Here is an 18,126-nt window from a genome sequence, read left to right as displayed (position 1 = left end):
TTGCAGAAACTGCTGCACTACATGGAACATGGTGGCTCATTCAGTACAGTAGCTGCTGCCCTTACCCCGCAACTGTGGTAATTCAGATACTGCTCCTCTTCGTGATATTCTTTAATTAGTGTGATAGCGTTGTGACTAAATGCACACCTTGCAGAGATTTGCTCTTCACCAAACTATCTGTAACTCCTCCCCCATCTATTTAGCCATGTCCAGAATTTTAGCTGTCCGTCCCTCACAATCCGCTTTCCTCAGGCAGTAGGACAATAATTGTCAATTGAGTGGGTAAAAAATTGTTTTGTTTTTTTTTAACTATAGCGCAAATCTTACCAGTGGCTTCATACATTGTAGTAACACTCGTCTTATCAACTGTCAGTTTCTAGGTTCCTGGCTTGTATTTATAGAAAAAACACTTTATTAACAACTGAACAAAACACATACAGTGCAATAACCGGTACCGTACGTATATGAATAAACAACTACTGTATATGTGACAACAGGTTTCATTGTTACGGTATTCTGTGTTTCATTGAGCCGGTAGAAACGTATTAAAGCGATTTCTAATGGTGCCTCAAGTTTATTTCTAATTTAATTTGACTTATTGTAGGAATGTGAAAGATCATTAAATGGTACAGTAGGTGCACAAGTATTGTACAGCCCTAATTGTAGTCTAACCCTAACCCAAAATTCATATATAGACATTATGACATTTTGAATATATCATTCTATCTGTGTAGATATTAAGAACATCAACATGCTGGCTAGAGCCCTTGGGTACAGTTACACCAAAGAAACATTTACAGTACACTGAGCGCTACCTGTAAAACCACAGGTAGCCTATGTCACACAGAAACTTAGGGGGCAATGTAATGAACCCAGATGTCACAACTTCAGCCTGCCCTCAGATACAGCAATCTAGGGCAGCTGGGTCATGGCTGTCTGCACTCTGAATGCTCACCAAAAAATAAACAATTTCTCCGCCACCACAAAGGAATTGAATGGAGTCCTTATATTCTCTGCACAAATTATATTTCACACTTAATTACACATAGATATGTAGCATTGGGCTCACAAATTCAATAAGAATCATGGAAAATATGCTAGATTAAATGTTTTTAATCCCAAAAATATTCCAAGCATTAATTATCATAACACTTAATAAAAATGACACACAGATTCTAATTACAAAATAATTTCAGAAATAAAATAAAAAGGAATAACTTTCGGAAATCCATGAGTTACGACAGACATCTTAGGAACTTCTGTTGTAGGGGATTTCACAAGGATAAGAGGAATGGTGCATCCCCAACTTGTAGCTGCTTCCCCAAGGAATTGTTGGGTGACATTTCATTTTATGTATACACCACTTTCTTTGTTCTTTCCTCAAACAGGTTCTACAGTACTTGTCAGGCTAGCAGAGCCTAAGATCAATAAGGGACCCTTGGATCTTTCAATACAGGGTCACCTTGTCAAACTAGCATGGTCTACAGAGAAGTTACAACATATCTGTTAGAAGTGTCCACATATATAACTAGATCACCAATAAGGAAGGAAACACTAGAGATTCATTGATGTGCACCTTCCTTTGGCTTCAGAAGGATTTGTCATCTTTTTTGACTTAGTGCGTCTTGAGTGGAGAATGTAAGGAAAACAGTGCCCTATACACATGACCTCCTGCTGTGTATAGTAAGCACACATTCTTTTACAGCCTGGGAGAGGCAAAAGACTAAACAAATGTTTAGCTCAGTTCAGTTACCTAGAATGTTAATAACAGAAATGCAATTGGCATACAGTGTATACATAGGGGTATATTTACTAAGGTGCCGATTTCATTTGTTTTTGTTTTTTCTGTCTACGTGTGATCACGGGAATTTATTAAACACAAATCTCGGCAGTGTTGGGGCTATTCGTTTCTTTTTTCCCGGCAGAGTTCACAAATACGAATGATAGACCATCGGTCAAACACGGCTGTTATTTTATACAACTCAGTAATTTACTAAGAATTTGTATTCTCAATCACTGCCGACAACAGCCAAACACTGCCGGGAAAGCATAGAATTCGTTAAAAAAAGGATCTTTCAAATAGACCTGCTTTTTGCTGGCGTGTTCAGATAGTCATGCACGGATCAGTGAGATCCGTGGATGCTTATCTGTGTAAATGGGTCAGAAATAGTTAAAAATGGCAAAAAAAATTGTGTGGGGTCCCCCCTCCTAAGCATAACCAGCCTCGGGCTCTTTGAGCCGGTCCTGGTTGTTTAAATACCGGGGAAAAATTGACCGGGGTCCCCCCGTATTTAGACAACCAGCATCGGGCTCTTGGGCCGGCCCTGGTTCCAAAACTGTGGGGAACAAAAGATGTAGGGGTCCCCGGTATTATTAAAACCAGCACTGGGCTCCACTAGCTGAGAAGATAATGCCACAGCCGGGGGACACTTTTATACGGGACCCTGCGACCGTGGCATTACCCCCCCCCAACTAGTCACCCCTGGCCGGGGTACCCTGGAGGAGTGGGGACCCCTTAAATCAAGCCCCCCCCCCCTTCCAGGCACCTAAGGGCCAGGGGTGAAGCCCGAGGCTGTCCCCAGCACCCCTGGGCGGTGGGTGCCGGGCTGATAGCCTTTTTGTGTGTAAAAAAAGAATATTGTCTTTTGTCTTAGAACTACCAGCAAGCCTCCCCCGCTTGCTGGTACTTGGCGAACCACAAGTACCAGCATGCAGGGAAATAACAGGCCCGCTGGTACCTGTAGTAATACAAAAAAGGAAATACCCAAATAAAAACAAGACACACACACACCGTGACAGTACAAATTTATTAAAACACACACACTCATACATACTTACCTACATCCCACGCCGGCTAATCACGTCCCCTTCTCCAGTAGCATCCAGTCGTAAATCCAAAATTCCAATATACTCACCTATTATCTAGTGATGATCTGTCCTCTTCTTTCCAGAAGTAATCCACAGCCTTGTAAAAAATAAAAAAATGGAAACCCGGTCCACGCCACTAAAGGGGTTCCATGTTTACACATGGAACCTCTTTCCCCGAATGCCGGGACCCCCCGTGACTCCTGTCACTGGATATCCCAGCAGCCAATCAGGGAGCACCACATCATGGCGCTCTCCTGATTGGCTGTGCGCTACTAGCCTGTCAATCAGGAGTAGCGCAGCGGCTAGGATGGAGGATCGCGCTCCTCCATTCTAGCCTATGATGGGAACTTTGCGGTCTGTGGTTAACCGCAAAGTTAATTGGGGTCACCCACAAGAGTCGTGTGTGTGTCTTGTTTTTATTTGGGTATTTCTTTTGTTGTAAAACTACAGGTACCAGCGGGCCCGTTATTTCCCTGCATACTGGTACTTGTGGTTCTACAAGTACCAGCAAGTGGGGGAGGCTTGCTGGGACTTGTAGTTCTAAAACAAAAGACAATATTCTTTTTTTTACACACAAAAAGGATATCAGCCCGGCACCCACTGCCCAGTGGTGCTGGGGACAGCCTTGGGCTTCACCCCTGGCCCTGGGGTGCCTGGAAGGGGCAGGGGCTTGATTTAAGGGGTCCCCACTCCTCCAGGGTACCCCGGCCAGGGATGACTAGTTGGGGGGGTAATGCCACGGCCGCAGGGACCAGTATAAAAGTGTCCCCCGGCTGTGGCATTATCTTCTCGGCTAGTGTAGCCCGGTGCTGGTTTCAAAAATACGGGGGACCCCTACGTCTTTTGTCCCCCATATTTTTGGAACCAGGGCCGGCCCAAGAGCCCGATGCTGGTTGCCTAAATACGGGGGACCCCAGTCAATTTTTCCCTGGTATTTAAACAACCAGGACCGGCTCAAAGAGCTCGAGGCTGGTTATGCTTAGGAGGGGGGACCCCCACGCAATTTTCTTTTACACTTTTAACTCTTTTAATACTGTACACAATGAAGCCCTGCACGGATCTCACTGATCCGGCCAGGCTTCATTGTGTTATGTCCGGCAGTGTTTTACTTATTACTCCCCTAAACCACTGCCCGACAATACGAACAGCATCGACATCAGAAAATACGAAAAACGAAAACTCTGCAGCTTAGTAAATTCCCGAAAATGATTACAAAAAGTTGCAGAAAAATACGTCCGATAAAATTTGAGATTAAACTCCCACCAAATCGGCAGAAACACGAATCTTAGTAACTATACCCCATAGTTTGAAAATGTTTTTTTTTCATACAGAATAGCAATTGTCAGGTTGCTTATAGGAATATATCATTTCATGGTTGCAACGTCACATCAGATTTGTCCAAGTCAACAGTTTTCAGTCATTTGTGACAAAGGATTTAAAGCACAATTATTATTTTCTTTTTAAAAATCTAAAAGAAAAATCTTCCTGTTTTTTGCCTTTAAATTGTCACTTTAAATCCCTTGGCAAAAGTCACAGAAAATCTTCTAGTTGGACAACTCATGTTTGATTACATTTCCCGCTGAGAATGTTGATGGCAGATAAATTAACAACTGGTTCCTCTCCTGTAACCTTCTCCCATTTTACAGAAGGTACAACTAAAATCTTTATCTGTTTTCCAGATGATCAGATCCAGCCAGCCCAGGAGACACATCTGCCATTGTCACTGGTACTGTCCATTGTGACGTCAGGGCTCGTGGCTGCCCTTATTCTGGCATTCTCCGGCATTATGATTGGTGAGTCTATAGAACCAAGTCAGTAAATGATCTACCACCTGGAGTCATGGCAGTATGCTTATCATAGTATATGCTGAACGCTAGCCGGGGGCAGGTACAAAGTACTGCCAAAATAAATCAATTCAACTTGAACCACATTTAATGCCAAAACAAATTACATAAACAGTCCGATGACTGGCGGGTAAAGACAAGCCTAATATCATGAATGGTGTGGAAAGCCAAGCCGAATCTGGTTTATGGTTAGGGTAGCCAAACTCAATCTGGTGACTGGTGGGGAAAGCAGAGTTCAATCTTGTGGCTGGTGTGGAAAGCTGAGCCCAATCTTGTGGCTGGTGTGAAAAGCTGAGACCAATCTTGTGGCTGGTGTGGAAAGCTGAGCCCAATCTTGTGGCTGGTGTGGAAAGCTGAGCCCAATCTGGTGACTGGTGTGGAAAGCCGAGGTTAATATAATAACTGGTGGGGAAATCTGAGCCCAATCTGGTGTGGAAAGCCAAGTCTATTATAATGACTGGTGGGGAATGCAGAGTCCAATCTGGTGGCTGGTGTGGAAAGCCAAGTCTACTATAAAGACTGGTGGGGAAAGCCGAGTCTAATATAATGACTGGTGGGGAAATCTGAGCCCAATCTGGTGTGAAAAGCCAAGTCTACTATAATGGCTGGTGGGGAAAGCAGAGTCCAATCCGGTGGCTGGTGTAAAAAGCTGGGTTTAATCTGTTTGCTTGTAGGAACTGCTGAGTCTAATCTGGTTTACTGGTGAGAAAAGCTAAGCCTGTTCTGTTTACTGGTGGAAAAAAATGAACCCAGTCTGGTTTGGAAAGCTGAGCCCAATCTGGTGACTAATCAGGAAAGCTAAGACCAATCTGGTGGCTGGTGTGGGAAGTCAAACACAATTTTATAGCTGGTGGAAAAAGCCAAGTCAAATCTGGTAGGGAAATCTGAGCCCAATCTGGTGGCTAATGGGAAAAGCAAAAACCAGTCTGTTGGTTAATTAGGGAAAGCTGAGCATATTCTTGTTGCTGGTGTGGACAACTAATAGTCCAATCTGGTGGCTGGTGGAAAAAGTTGAGCCAAGTGTGGTAACTGGAGGGCAAAGCCAAGGCCAATGTGGTGACTGGAGGGCAAAGCCAAGGCCAATGTGGTGACTGGAGGGCAAAGCCAAGGCCAATGTGTTGACTGGAGGGCAAAGCCAAGCCTAACGTGGTGACTGAAGGTCGAAGCCAAGCCCAATGTGGTGACTGGTGGGCAAAGCCAAGTCCAATGTGGTGACTGGAGGGCAAAGCCAAGGCCAATGTGGTGACTGGAGGGCAAAGCCAAGGCCAATGTGGTGACTGGAGGGCAAAGCCAAGCCTAACGTGGTGACTGAAGGTCGAAGCCAAGCCCAATGTGGTGACTGGTGGGCAAAGCCAAGTCCAATGTGGTGACTGGAGGGCAAAGCCAAGGCCAATGTGGTGACTGAAGGGCAAAGCCAAGCCCAACGTGGTGACTGAAGGTCGGAACCAAGCCCAATGTGGTGACTGGTGGGCAAAGCCAAGTCCAATGTGGTGACTGGAGGGCAAAGCCAACTCCAGTGTGGCTTACCGTTGCCAAAAAACATCAGAACTCATGACCAGATGCAGCACACAGATCTGGCAAACGAATGCAGGAGGCATTTGCATTTTAATTACACGGAATTGCACAATCGCTTCCTTGCGCTTCCCTGCGGCCGTACAATTACAGTACTTACAAACATGAATTGGGCCCAATGAGCTGCTGCATTTCTACCCTTGTCTGCTAGAACATTATTCTGAAACATTATTTATTGCTGAAACCCTATGTGACCCGTAGAACATTTCCTGCTGTAGAACATTTCCTACTGAATGACGCTGGGGTAGACTGATGATGGTGTGTTAAAACTGTAAATATTATTATTTTTTATTTTTTTAATATAGTTTAGCCTAAACCGTCCATTAATGGAACTGCTCTATTTTCTACTGTTGCGGTTAAATTATATTTGGCTCAGGAAGCCAAGTGGAATCCCTAACTCATTTCAATGTAAAAATACAGATAAATAACATTATCTTCCCAAAATACCAGTTCCCATATGTTTTACTGAACATAAGTTGAGCAATAAAGTGAAAATAAACATTCTTCCCTAATAAGGTTTATGCTTCCTTATAGATGAAGAAGCCGCACTCTGTAACGATCCAGTTATAGTGCAATAAAGACGGAAGGTATTATACATTCATAGAGCTATTTGCAGTTCTAATACTGAGCTCATGTTTATCTTCGGCACGCTTTCCGCTGAGATAGATTCCCACTGAGGAGGAGCGTGCTGTGTTTCTGCATCAGAAAACCTGCTCAGTAATCAGTGTTCTGGAAAAGTCAGTCCGCAGAGCAGCTGTAAATAAGACATGGAGAGAGGGAATGAGATGTATGCAAAAGAGGAATGATTACTGGACTGCGAGATACGCGCGTTTTATTGATTGGCAAGAATCCTTAAAGGGGATTTGCTTCCATCAAATATTGGAGATCATTTTATTTAAAAATCATTCCTCCTTCCTGAACCGCTAGACCAGGGGTGGCCGGACTTTTGAGACTTGGGATCTGCTTTTTGTTCAGTTACTTATCGTGATCTATTGTACCAACGTCAATGTGTTGAAAATTCATGCAAAATGTACTGATGAGTTGACTGCATGGCGTCTGCGAGCTTAGAAAGATCAGGGCAGTAGGTACGCATTCCTGTTTGCGCAAGTTGAGCAATTTATTGCTACTGCGCGAAAACTTCAGAAAATCCTAGCTGCGCACGCGTGACCTAACTGTATGATGATGGTGGCCCCTCTCAGCTCTAGGCCCCATAGCAGCTGCGCTCCCTGCACCTATGGTAGCTACACCCATGTATATAACACATGTAACTGTAACAGGAAAGGTGGCCCCTCTCAGCTATGGGACCCATAGCAGCTGCACTCCCTGCATCTATGGTAGCTACACCCTGTATATAACACATGTAACTGTGACAGGGAAGGTGGCCCCTCTCAGCTCTGGACCCCATAGCAGCTGCACTCCCTGCACCTATGGTAGCTACACCCTGTATATAACACATGTAACTGTGACAGGGAAGATGGCCCCTCTCAGCTCTGGGCCCCATAGCAGCTTTCCTCCCTGCACCTATGGTAGCTACACCATTGGAAATGGGCATTTAATATTGGTGCTATCATTTGGCATTGTTATTTGTACTATTATTTAATAATCACACCAATAATAATTTCCACCTTAAATAATAACCCTAATAATTGCCCACAGAACAAAACTTACCTGACACGTTTTCAATCCTGCTCTGTGACCGTTTGGGCTGACTGCTTGCATGCCTCTCTCTGCCTCTGACTGGATATGACTGATTCAGTCTGGATCTGCAGGGTCGTTTCCAGTCATGACGCTTTACATCATTGCACATTGCATGTGCTGAGCGGAACAGTAGTAAATGGAACTTACCAACTGCCTAGCCAAATAGGACAATGCAGGCCAATTTGTTAAGGCAGGACTTTCCCGACTAAATTGGGACATTTGGCCGATATGCATATTCAGTTCTCTAGATTCTGGTTATCAATTATATAACTAATTTTGGTGTCTATCTAGCAGCAGCATAGTGAGAGCTTCCCTCACCGCTCTCACTGGCTGCCTGACACTTGAGCACAGCCTCTTTTCCTCTGTAAACCAGACAGTGATATTAAGCCAAGAGTCTAACCTCGCTAAACACAGTGAGGATAGGTGGGATTTACCACAACTGGCCCACTGCTGGTCACAAGACCTGCATCTCAGTATGTCATGTTGGAGATATAAATCCTATTCTTCCTCGGGAATTCGCCCAGGATTTCATCCTGCCACAGCAGGTGCCTCGATCTCTCACTACCAAATAAACAGAGATGCATGGCCTGCAAATACTGGAACCAAGAACATAATACAGGTGTGGCAGCCATTTTGGACCATCAGTTCCAAGGATTAAACATACACACAAAGGTTCCAGGGGAGGCAGCCATTTTAGGCATATAGGTTATATTTGGCAAACTAGTCAAAGCCTGGAACAGGTGACACATAATGTAAGAGATACAAAATACTAAATTGAGATACATAATCCTTACAAATTCATCAGAGTCATGCAATGTTCATCTTACCCATGAGAGTACCAGACAAGGCGGCCATCTTGGGGCACCACATGCAGTGGGGCAAAAAAGTTTTTGGACAGCCACCGATTGTGCAAGTTGACCCACTTAAAAAGAGGAGAGAGGTGTGTAATTTCCATCATAGGTACACTTCAACTGTGAGAGACAGAATCTAAAAAAAAAATCAGGAAATCACATTGTATGATTTTTAATCAATTTACTTGTATATTCTTGTGGAAAATAAATATTTGGACACCTAACCAGCAGCAAGATTTCTGGCTCTCACAGACTTGTTACTTCTTCTTTAAGAAGCTCTTCTATCCTCCACTTGTTACCTGTATTAATGGCACCTGTCTGAACTGGTTATCTGTATAAAAACACCTGACCACACCCTCAAACAGTCAGACTGCTACCTCTCCACCATGGCAAAGACCAGAGAGCTGTCTAAGGACACCAGGGACAAAATTGTAGAGCTGCACAAGGCTGGGATGAGCTACTCGACAGTAGGCAAGCAGCTTGGTGAGAAGAGATCAACTGTTGGCGCAATTATTAAAAAATGGAAGAAATACAAGATCACTGACAATCTCCATCGACCTGGGGCTCCATGCAAAATGTCACCTCGTGGGGTATCAATGATCTTGAGAACAGTGAGGAATCATCCCAGAACTACACGGGGGGATCTGGTCAATGACCTCAAGAGAGCTGGGACCACAGTCACAAAGGTTACCATTAGTAACACACTACGTCGTCATGGATTGAAATCCTGCAGCGCCCGAAAGGTCCCCTTGCTTAAGCCAGCACATGTCCAGGCCCGTCTAAAGTTTGCCAGTGACCATCTGGATGATCCAGAGGAGGATTGGGAGAATGGAATCAAACTTTTTGGTATAAACTCCACTCGCGGTGTCTGGAGGGAGAAGAATGATAAATGGCATCCCAATACCCACTGTGAAGCATGGGGGTGGAAACATCATGCTTTGGGGCTGCTTTTTTGCAAAGGGGACAGGACGACTGATCCATATTAAGGAGAGGATGAATGGGGCCATGTATCATTAGATTTTGGGCAAAAACCTCCTTCCCTCAGTAAGAGCATTGAAGATGAAACGTGACTGGGTCTTCCAGCATGACAATGACTCCAAACACACCGCCCGGGCAACTAAGGAGTGGCTCCGTAAGAAGCATTTCAAGGTCATGGAGTGGCCTAGCTAGTCTCCAGACCTCAACCCAATAGAAAATCTGTGGAGGGATTTGAAAGTCCGTGTTGCCCGGCGACAGCCCCAAAATATGACAGGTCTAGAGAAGCTCTGCATGGAACAGTGGACCAAAATACCTGCTACAGTGTGTGCAAACCTGGTCAAGAACTACAGGAAACGTTTGACCTCTGTAATTGCCAACCGAGGTTATATTACAAAGTATTGAGTTCAACTTTTTGATTGTCCAAATATTTATTTTCCTCAAGAATATACAAATAAATTGCTTAAAAATCATACAATGTGATTTCCTAGGGTGTGTACACACGGTGAGTTCCTTGCTATGCCCGATTTTCACTTGCGATTTCCCCTGAACTCCCCAGAGCCCAGATAACACAGATTTTGACTAACTTTTCTTGAGATATGGACTATGTGTGCTTACGATTTTGGCTTATGTGAGATGTCATTGACATGTGAGATGAACTAGATAGTACACTGATCTAACAAGGATTGACTTGCCTGCACAGTGTATCTTTTCTTGCGATGCCGACCTGGCGGGACCGCGAGGTGACTTTCACCTTGCGATCTGCACTAACTTTTCTTGCGATTTTGACTATATAGTCAAAATCGAAAGAAAATATCTCACCGTATGTACACACCCCTAGGTTTTGTTTTTTTTCAAAAATACTTTTTTGCCCCACTGTAGATACTGTATGAACCAAAAAATGAAAAGCCACTAAGAAGATACCCGTTGAACACATGGTTTTCCTCCTGCCCATGAAGGTACCAGGGACAGACTACATCGGTTACAGTGGGCAGGATGAGAAACTTAACAGACATTTTGATTGACAATACCAGGGCCTGGTGGAGACGCGCACTAAACCGAAGCATAAGTGCTGGGACTGGGAATTTTGGAAGGTGTTTTTCTTCCTCGTGTTTGCTCCCTACCGCTTCTCCGGCAACTAAATATCATATTTAAAAGTTAAACAACAAGTTTAGACTAAACACAGAATGAGAAGAAAGAAGAATTTTTATCATCCGATAAAAATGCTTCTTTCTTCTCTTTCTGTGTTTTGTATATAAGTGTGGGTCTAGGACCTGTAAGCGTTAGGAAAGCACCTGCAAATATAAATACATATCCATGGTGGATGAGCAAATGAGATATTATTATTCATAAAGCAGAAAAGACCACTATATACCCAGAAGTATATATGAGAGCTTATCAATACTGGTGCGAGATTTATTAAATTTTCTATGTAACAAGTTTAGACTGTTGAAGAGCGCCTAAGCAGACTACAATGTGTGAAATAAGAAGCAGATCCCAAAATAGCAAGAAGTAACTATCAAGCAGTGCAGCATCTAGAATGCACCCAGAACAGATGGCGAGGTGAGCCTGCAGTGGTCACCCCCCCATTCAGTCTGCCAGCCGCACCATCTACCATGTGATATGTTCGGTGCAGATTTTAGTAAAGTCTCTTTGTTTGTGCCACAACCTATGCTTTCTTCTGCATATTTCCTATGTTCTGAAATATCATACTATAGATGGTGCCATGGACGAAAGCTGGGTGTAGCCTCACGGAGAAGGGGCACATGGGCCTCCCCCGGGCGGTAGCATGTCTCTGGTACAGTGTATTGAGATATAGCTGGTTTTGGTTTCTGGGCCTGTTTCACTAGGGAGAGAGGGCCTGTGTCTGCATTTTTGGAATAGGTGGGTCTAGAACCAGCATGTAGACCACGCTGAGGCCCATGGTTTGATGTTAGTTTGCCATAAGAAGTTTGCTGAACCAGCGCAGTCAGATGGATTAATGGATAGGTGGAGCGGCCACTTGCCCACACCATAGTCGCCACCATTGAATACTCAAAAGAGCCAGTGGCAGAAAGCGGTGACCTTACCAGGGAGCAGAGCATCTCTAGGTTTCTCACCATGCGAGATATGGCTCTGCATATTCTTATCCCCAGTTAGGCTCTGCATTATTGTTCATGTCACCAGCTATGGCTCTGCATATTATCTTTGTCGACTAATGTATACTGTTATATTGCTTGTTGATATATGGTTCCGACCACAGCGGGATCTCCTTCTAGGATTGTCAGTGAGGTCTGGCTGCTTCCTACTTCTGCTGACACCAGGTGCACTTTTCCGTTATACAGTTGTGTACTCATTCACGTAGCTTTCTTGCTGTATATGGTGCGAGACGTTTGCTGCAACTTTTACCTATATTTTGTCTTATACCCCTTTCACACGGCCAATGCTGGATCCCACCGGGGAATTGGAAACGGGTCCTTCCCGGGTGGGATATGGTATTGGACCCTAACAGCAGGCTTCCCGACCCAGCAATATGCGTGGTCGGGTTGCCATAGAGGTGGGGATCGGAGGCGAAGCTGGGAGATGAGCTCATCTCCACACAGCCTCTCCCTATGTAGTGAACGGGTCCCGTGTCACATCGAATAACCCTTCTTATAACCCAGGTTGAATTACTGGGTCAGGCGACCCGGGAATCCTCCATGGCCCCTTTCACATTGCACAGTGACCCGCCACGACCCGGCGATATACCGGGTTGATACCGGGTTATTTGTGTGATGTGAAAGGTGTATTAGTCACACTCACAGGGTACCAGGGACACTAGATTAGTACTGTTGTTACAAAGGGATTGGCAGAAGTCGCAGATTAAGCATAACTATCCATGGCGCCAGTCACGGCGCGGCTGCTCATATCCGAACTCTGTCTTGTGCTTTTTTACCCAAATGTGCGGCGTAGTCGCACACAGACGCACAATCAATGCAGCCCCAGTAGCTAGTGTTCCCTTGTAATGCGCTTTTGTCACATTAGTAATGCGGCAGAGACCTATATAAAAGAGATAGACACGTGGCGCGGCTAAATCACAAACGCCGTGGTGCACCAAATGGAGCTATTTGGCGCGATCAGTGAAACGGTAATCAGTGATAATTTCTGCCATCAGTTCGTTCCAGTAACATACGTGATTTATACAGATATTCTTTTACAGAGAGTAATTAATAATGTAACGGTTATGTTACCTTCTTTCTCTTCTTTCTCACCGTACATAATTAGTCCCCTGTCTGAGTTGAAGCGACTGCGCCCGTGGCTATCCTGTCTGTTTGGTTTAGGCTGCACTGGCCCAGAATCGATGCAATGGTGGACCCGAGACAGTTCCAGTCAGAAGTGTCCAGCTGTTGTCTGTGGCTGCGCCCGGGGACAGTGACAGCTGACAGCCTGTAACTGTCTGCGACAGCGGACACTGCAGACTGAAGGATGACACCAGACTTTTACAGTAATGGGCTGCTTGTGCCTGGTCTCAAGACAACAGGCTGATAATTGTTCTATTAATGAGATCCATTGTGTCCTGCTTAATAGCTTCATGTTGGTTCATTCCCCAGCGTAAAAGCCAGGACAAGACAGGTCTCTCCGCAGGTTACGCTCTCTTCACCCGGTTCTTCTTATATGTTCTCACCTCCATCACATAATTACTATTATTATTCATTATCATCATCATCATCATCATCATCATCATCATCACCACACTACATACAGTTTTACCCAGGACAAGAGAAAGTGACTACAAAAAACAAACAATACACATGATACATATGAGATATTGCTGTGAACACCCTTAATCACTGTGGCAATTTGTTCTCCGATATTATAGTGGAAAATATGTGGACATTTGAAGGAAATTAAAATAAATCTCCAAGCTTGCACCAGGTGGAGACCTATGTGTGGGCTCTGTGCGGCCCCCTCCTCTCTGGTGGCGCCGTAGACTCTGGCTTTGTGCTAGAGTCTACTGAGCATGTGCAGGTCTCCAGGAACATGGTGCCAACACCATGTTCCTGATGACTTCTCAACTGCACATGCACGAATCACCGGGAAAATGGCCGCTGCACCATTTTCACTGTGATTTCTGCTGGACTGCAGCACCAGGGACTCCAGAGAAGTAAGTATAATTGTATGGGTGCACATGCGGCCCCTGGATCCAAGGGGGTCCACATAGCAGGGCTGTCTGAACAACATTGTAGGCTCTGTGCACAGACATGCGCTTGCTCCCCTACACACCCAGTCGTGGGAACCAATTAAAACAAAAAAAATCATACAGTACCTTACCCCTCCTGCAGTCCTGCACCATCTCTCCACATGCTGCCATGAGGTGAAAGGCCGTCAGCACTCTGATTGGTGGATAGCTCCAGCCATCCACCAGTCAGCATGCTGACAGCCATTGATTGGCTGCAAGCTGGGAGGCGTGTAGAGAATACTGCACTCTGATTGGTGGATAGCTCCAGCCTTCCACCAGTCAACATGCCTGGAGGATCGTCTATGGATTATTATTCCACTCCAGCGAGTGGGTCTACAATTAAATCCTTGCACCCGAAATGAAAAGCTATTGTATAGTATTTAGAAAAGAAAAAGATTTTAAGTTGTCAAATATTTACTTGCTCTTACATAACACTGGAATTTCACAATCGTATAGTTAAACTCTTCAGATACAGATGGTAGAACCCATCCACCTCACCCCACCAGGAGTGTCCTGCTAGGATGCAGATCTGTTCCAGATGATGATTTGAATGATGAGTCCTGTGAGTGTCGCAGTCCTATATTTAGATAGATAGATAGATAGATAGATAGATAGATAGATAGATAGATAGATAGATAGATAGATAGATAATTATCCAATGTGTTGCAACCGGACAAAGCATCTCTTTTGGATCTAAACCTCCCACTGCCCATAGAACCTGAATTATAAATCCCAGTGGCATGTGTGCATATAGGTGGTCATTCCGAGTTGTTCGCTCGTTATTTTTTTCTCGCAACGGAGCGATTAGCCGCTAATGCGCATGCGCAATGTCCGCACTGCGACTGCGCCAAGTAAATTTGCTATGCAGTTAGGTAATTTACTCACGGCATTACGAGGTTTTTTCTTCGTTCTGGTGATCGTAATGCGATTGACAGGAAGTGGGTGTTTCTGGGCATAAACAGGCCGTTTTATGGGTGTGTGCGAAAAATCGCTACCGTTTCTGGGAAAAACGCGGGAGTGGCTGGAGAAACGGAGGAGTGTCTGGGCGAACGCTGGGTGTGTTTGTGACATCAAACCAGGAACGACAAGCACTGAACTGATCGCAGATGCCGAGTAAGTGTGGAGCTACTCAGAAACTGCTAAGAAGTGTCTATTCGCAATTTTGAGAATCTTTCGTTCGCAATTTTACTATGCTAAGATTCACTCCCAGTAGGCGGCGGCTTAGCGTGTGCGATGCTGCTAAAAGCAGCTTGCGAGCGAACAACTCGGAATAAGGGCCTTTGTCGTTATATAAGTTAAAGCACGAATGATTGGGAAAAGGTAACATGTGGGAACCAATAACACTGGCCAGCAGGGAAGTTGTTACATTGTATCACTGTCAGAGTACCTGCTTTGTCTCCAGTATACAGGAGGAAGCACCAGGAACTCCAGGCCATACAGATGGAGTTACAGAGCCCCGACTACAAGCTCAGCAAAGTGCGGACCTCCACCATCATGACAGACTACAACCCCAACTATTGCTTCGCTGGCAAGATCACATCCATCGGTGACCTGAAAGAGGTGCCCAGGAAGAACATCTCTCTAATAAGGTGAGGGCAAAGTGGAGGTCGCAGGGTGGCGACTGATCGGCAGAACCAGAAATTGCTCTGTAATATATAGAAAATGATGTGAAAGATAATATACTATAATGGCATTCCTCCCAACATGACCCTCTCCAGGAGGGACAAAATGCTCCGCTCCTGGACTTCCCTCCTAATGTAGGATTGCCATCACCTGTGGTGAAAGACCTTTCTTATCCATTAACCTGTTCCAAACAGGTGCTGACAATCATAAATTAAGAGAAAAGTCCAGAAGCAGAGCATTGTGTCCCTCCTGGAGAGGGTCATTTTGGGAGGTACAGTATGTAATGGACGGGTGTGGTATGGAAGGTAGATAGTAACTAGGTCGACTACTATTGGTCGACAGTAACTAGGTCGACAGGGTCTCTAGGTCGACAGGGTCTAGGTCGACAGGTCAAAATTAGTTTTTTATGTGTTTTTTTGTGACGTTTTCTTCATAGAGTGACCGGGAACCCCAATTAGTGCACCATGTCCCCTTGCATGGCTCGCTTTGCTCGCCATGCTTCGGACAGAATACCGTTCCAATCATAGTCCACGTGGATCGTTAAGTATGAAAAGGTTCAAAAAAAGAAAAAAATTGTGAAAAACTCATGTCGACCTTTTGACCTGTCGACCTAGAGACCCTGTCAACCTAGAAACCCTGTCGACCAATAGTGGTCAACCTAGATAGTGTCGACCTAGTTACTGTCCACCTAGAGACTGGATCCCGTGATGTACTGCTCTGGGATCAGGTGACCTTGTGAAGTGTTGTCTGTGGTTAATCTGAGAATGAGAGTTCCGGAGTTCCGCTCCTATTTTGGTAGTGGATTGAGGTGTTTCCGTGTCGCAGCGATGCAAATATTCCGTGTTCCAGTGTCACGCAGATTGTATCAATTGTTCCTGTAGGACAGTCCTTGTTTTACTATGAGTGTCACTCAGGCAAACACATGTAAGTACATACAGCAGTGCAATACGGTTCATGAACCAGGACATCAGTTTTATTGGGGTTCCCATTGTCCCCCCCCCCCCCTCCCGTGCCCCCTATAGGTCATTGGCGCATCATCTTCCCATAGGAAGCAGCCCCTGGTTGGTAGATAATCAGGACTGCTGGGTGGGGAGGGGGTGCGATTGCTGACAGCTACAAAACAGAACATAAACGTTTGATACTCTTTCGTCTTTTATGTTCGCCTGCCTGCAAAAAGTTCAATAGACAATTAATCTCAGTCCTGTGAAAGAAAATGTCACCTCAGCAGATTGCCGCTCAGGTAAAGGGTCTGTATATCTGGAATAAATCATTGATGTGAGAAAAGGAAGGAGGTAACTGGATTCAGAGACGATGCTGCGTGGTTTTCATAAATTACTTTATACTGACAGTATATCGGTGCTGTGTAACTCACTCACCGGTGTCAATTATATTAATATCTAAAGCCATAAACTACAAGGCAGTGTAGGTTGGCGGTCTCAGACTTTTTTTTTTTTTTAAAGGGGCATTGTTTTGCCTTGTAAGAGATTGCCCCTTTAAGAAAACGTCTGCGATCGTCCGGCATCCCGCACCTCCTGCAATCTCGGACGCCATTACATCCCACCGAAAGTGCAAAATGAAATTTGTTTGCGGGCTACCTCCTCCTCCTCTACATCCCATAATGCAAAGCGCCTCAGTTTCTCTTTTGTGACCGAGGAGTGGACTGTTCTTACATTGGGGGTAATTCCAAGTTGATCGCAGCAGGAAAATTTTTAGCAGTTGGGCAAAACCATGTGCACTGCAGGGGGGGCAGATATAACATTTGCAGAGAGAGTTAGATTTGGGTGGGTTATTTTGTTTCTGTGCAGGGTAAATACTGGCTGCTTTATTTTTACACTGCAAATTAGATTGCAGATTGAACACACCACACCCAAATCTAACTCTCTCTGCACATGTTACATCTGCCTCCCCTGCAGTGCACATGGTTTTGCCCAACTGCTATCAAAATTCCTGCTGCGATCAACTTGGAATTACCCTCATTGGCCTGTTTTTTTATTTATTTATTTTTCCAGTGTCCCTCAGACGGATTAAGTGAAACTGATTTAATGGTGAAGACCAAAATCCTGTCAGGGGCGTATCTAGAGAGGAGAAGGCCCGTGTTCAGGCTACGTCATGGCCCCCTTCTCTCTAGCCGGCGGCAGCGATGTGACTCTGGACACTAGGGTCCCTAGCACTGTCCCAGAGTCTAGAGCGCGGCGGCCATTTTCCCAGTGATTTCCCTACTGCGCATGCGCAAAACACTGGGAAGATGGCGCCACTCCATTTTCCCAGTGATTTATGCAGAGCTGCTGCTTCGCCCCGGGACTCTGGAGGGTAAGTATTACAAATAATGGGTGTAGGGTGTGCTGTGTGGCCCCCCAGGGGCCCGTATGCACCGCACATACTGCACTCATTATACATACACCAGTGTTTACTGTCCTGCTGTTTCTTGATGGCCTTTACAATCAGTTCAGATTGGCCGGATATATGGTGTCATGCACCGTGTACTACAAAATTTGGG

The 18,126-nt window shown here is 45.1% G+C and overlaps 1 protein-coding gene across 1 annotated transcript in view; it reads left to right on the top strand.

Annotated features, from left to right (window-relative positions):
• Window positions 1-18,126, top strand: part of ALK (ALK receptor tyrosine kinase) — a 1,590,950-nt gene that overhangs the window by 1,521,073 nt on the left and 51,751 nt on the right. Inside the window, exons 17-18 of the mRNA XM_063919418.1 lie at window positions 4,548-4,661; window positions 15,409-15,595. Of these exons, the coding sequence (XP_063775488.1) occupies window positions 4,548-4,661; window positions 15,409-15,595 (301 nt within the window). The remainder of the gene's footprint in view (window positions 1-4,547; window positions 4,662-15,408; window positions 15,596-18,126) is intronic.

This window comes from Pseudophryne corroboree, chromosome 4, assembly GCF_028390025.1.
Source record: "Pseudophryne corroboree isolate aPseCor3 chromosome 4, aPseCor3.hap2, whole genome shotgun sequence".
NCBI lineage: Eukaryota > Metazoa > Chordata > Amphibia > Anura > Myobatrachidae > Pseudophryne > Pseudophryne corroboree.
This window is presented reverse-complemented; position numbering and strand designations above follow the sequence as displayed.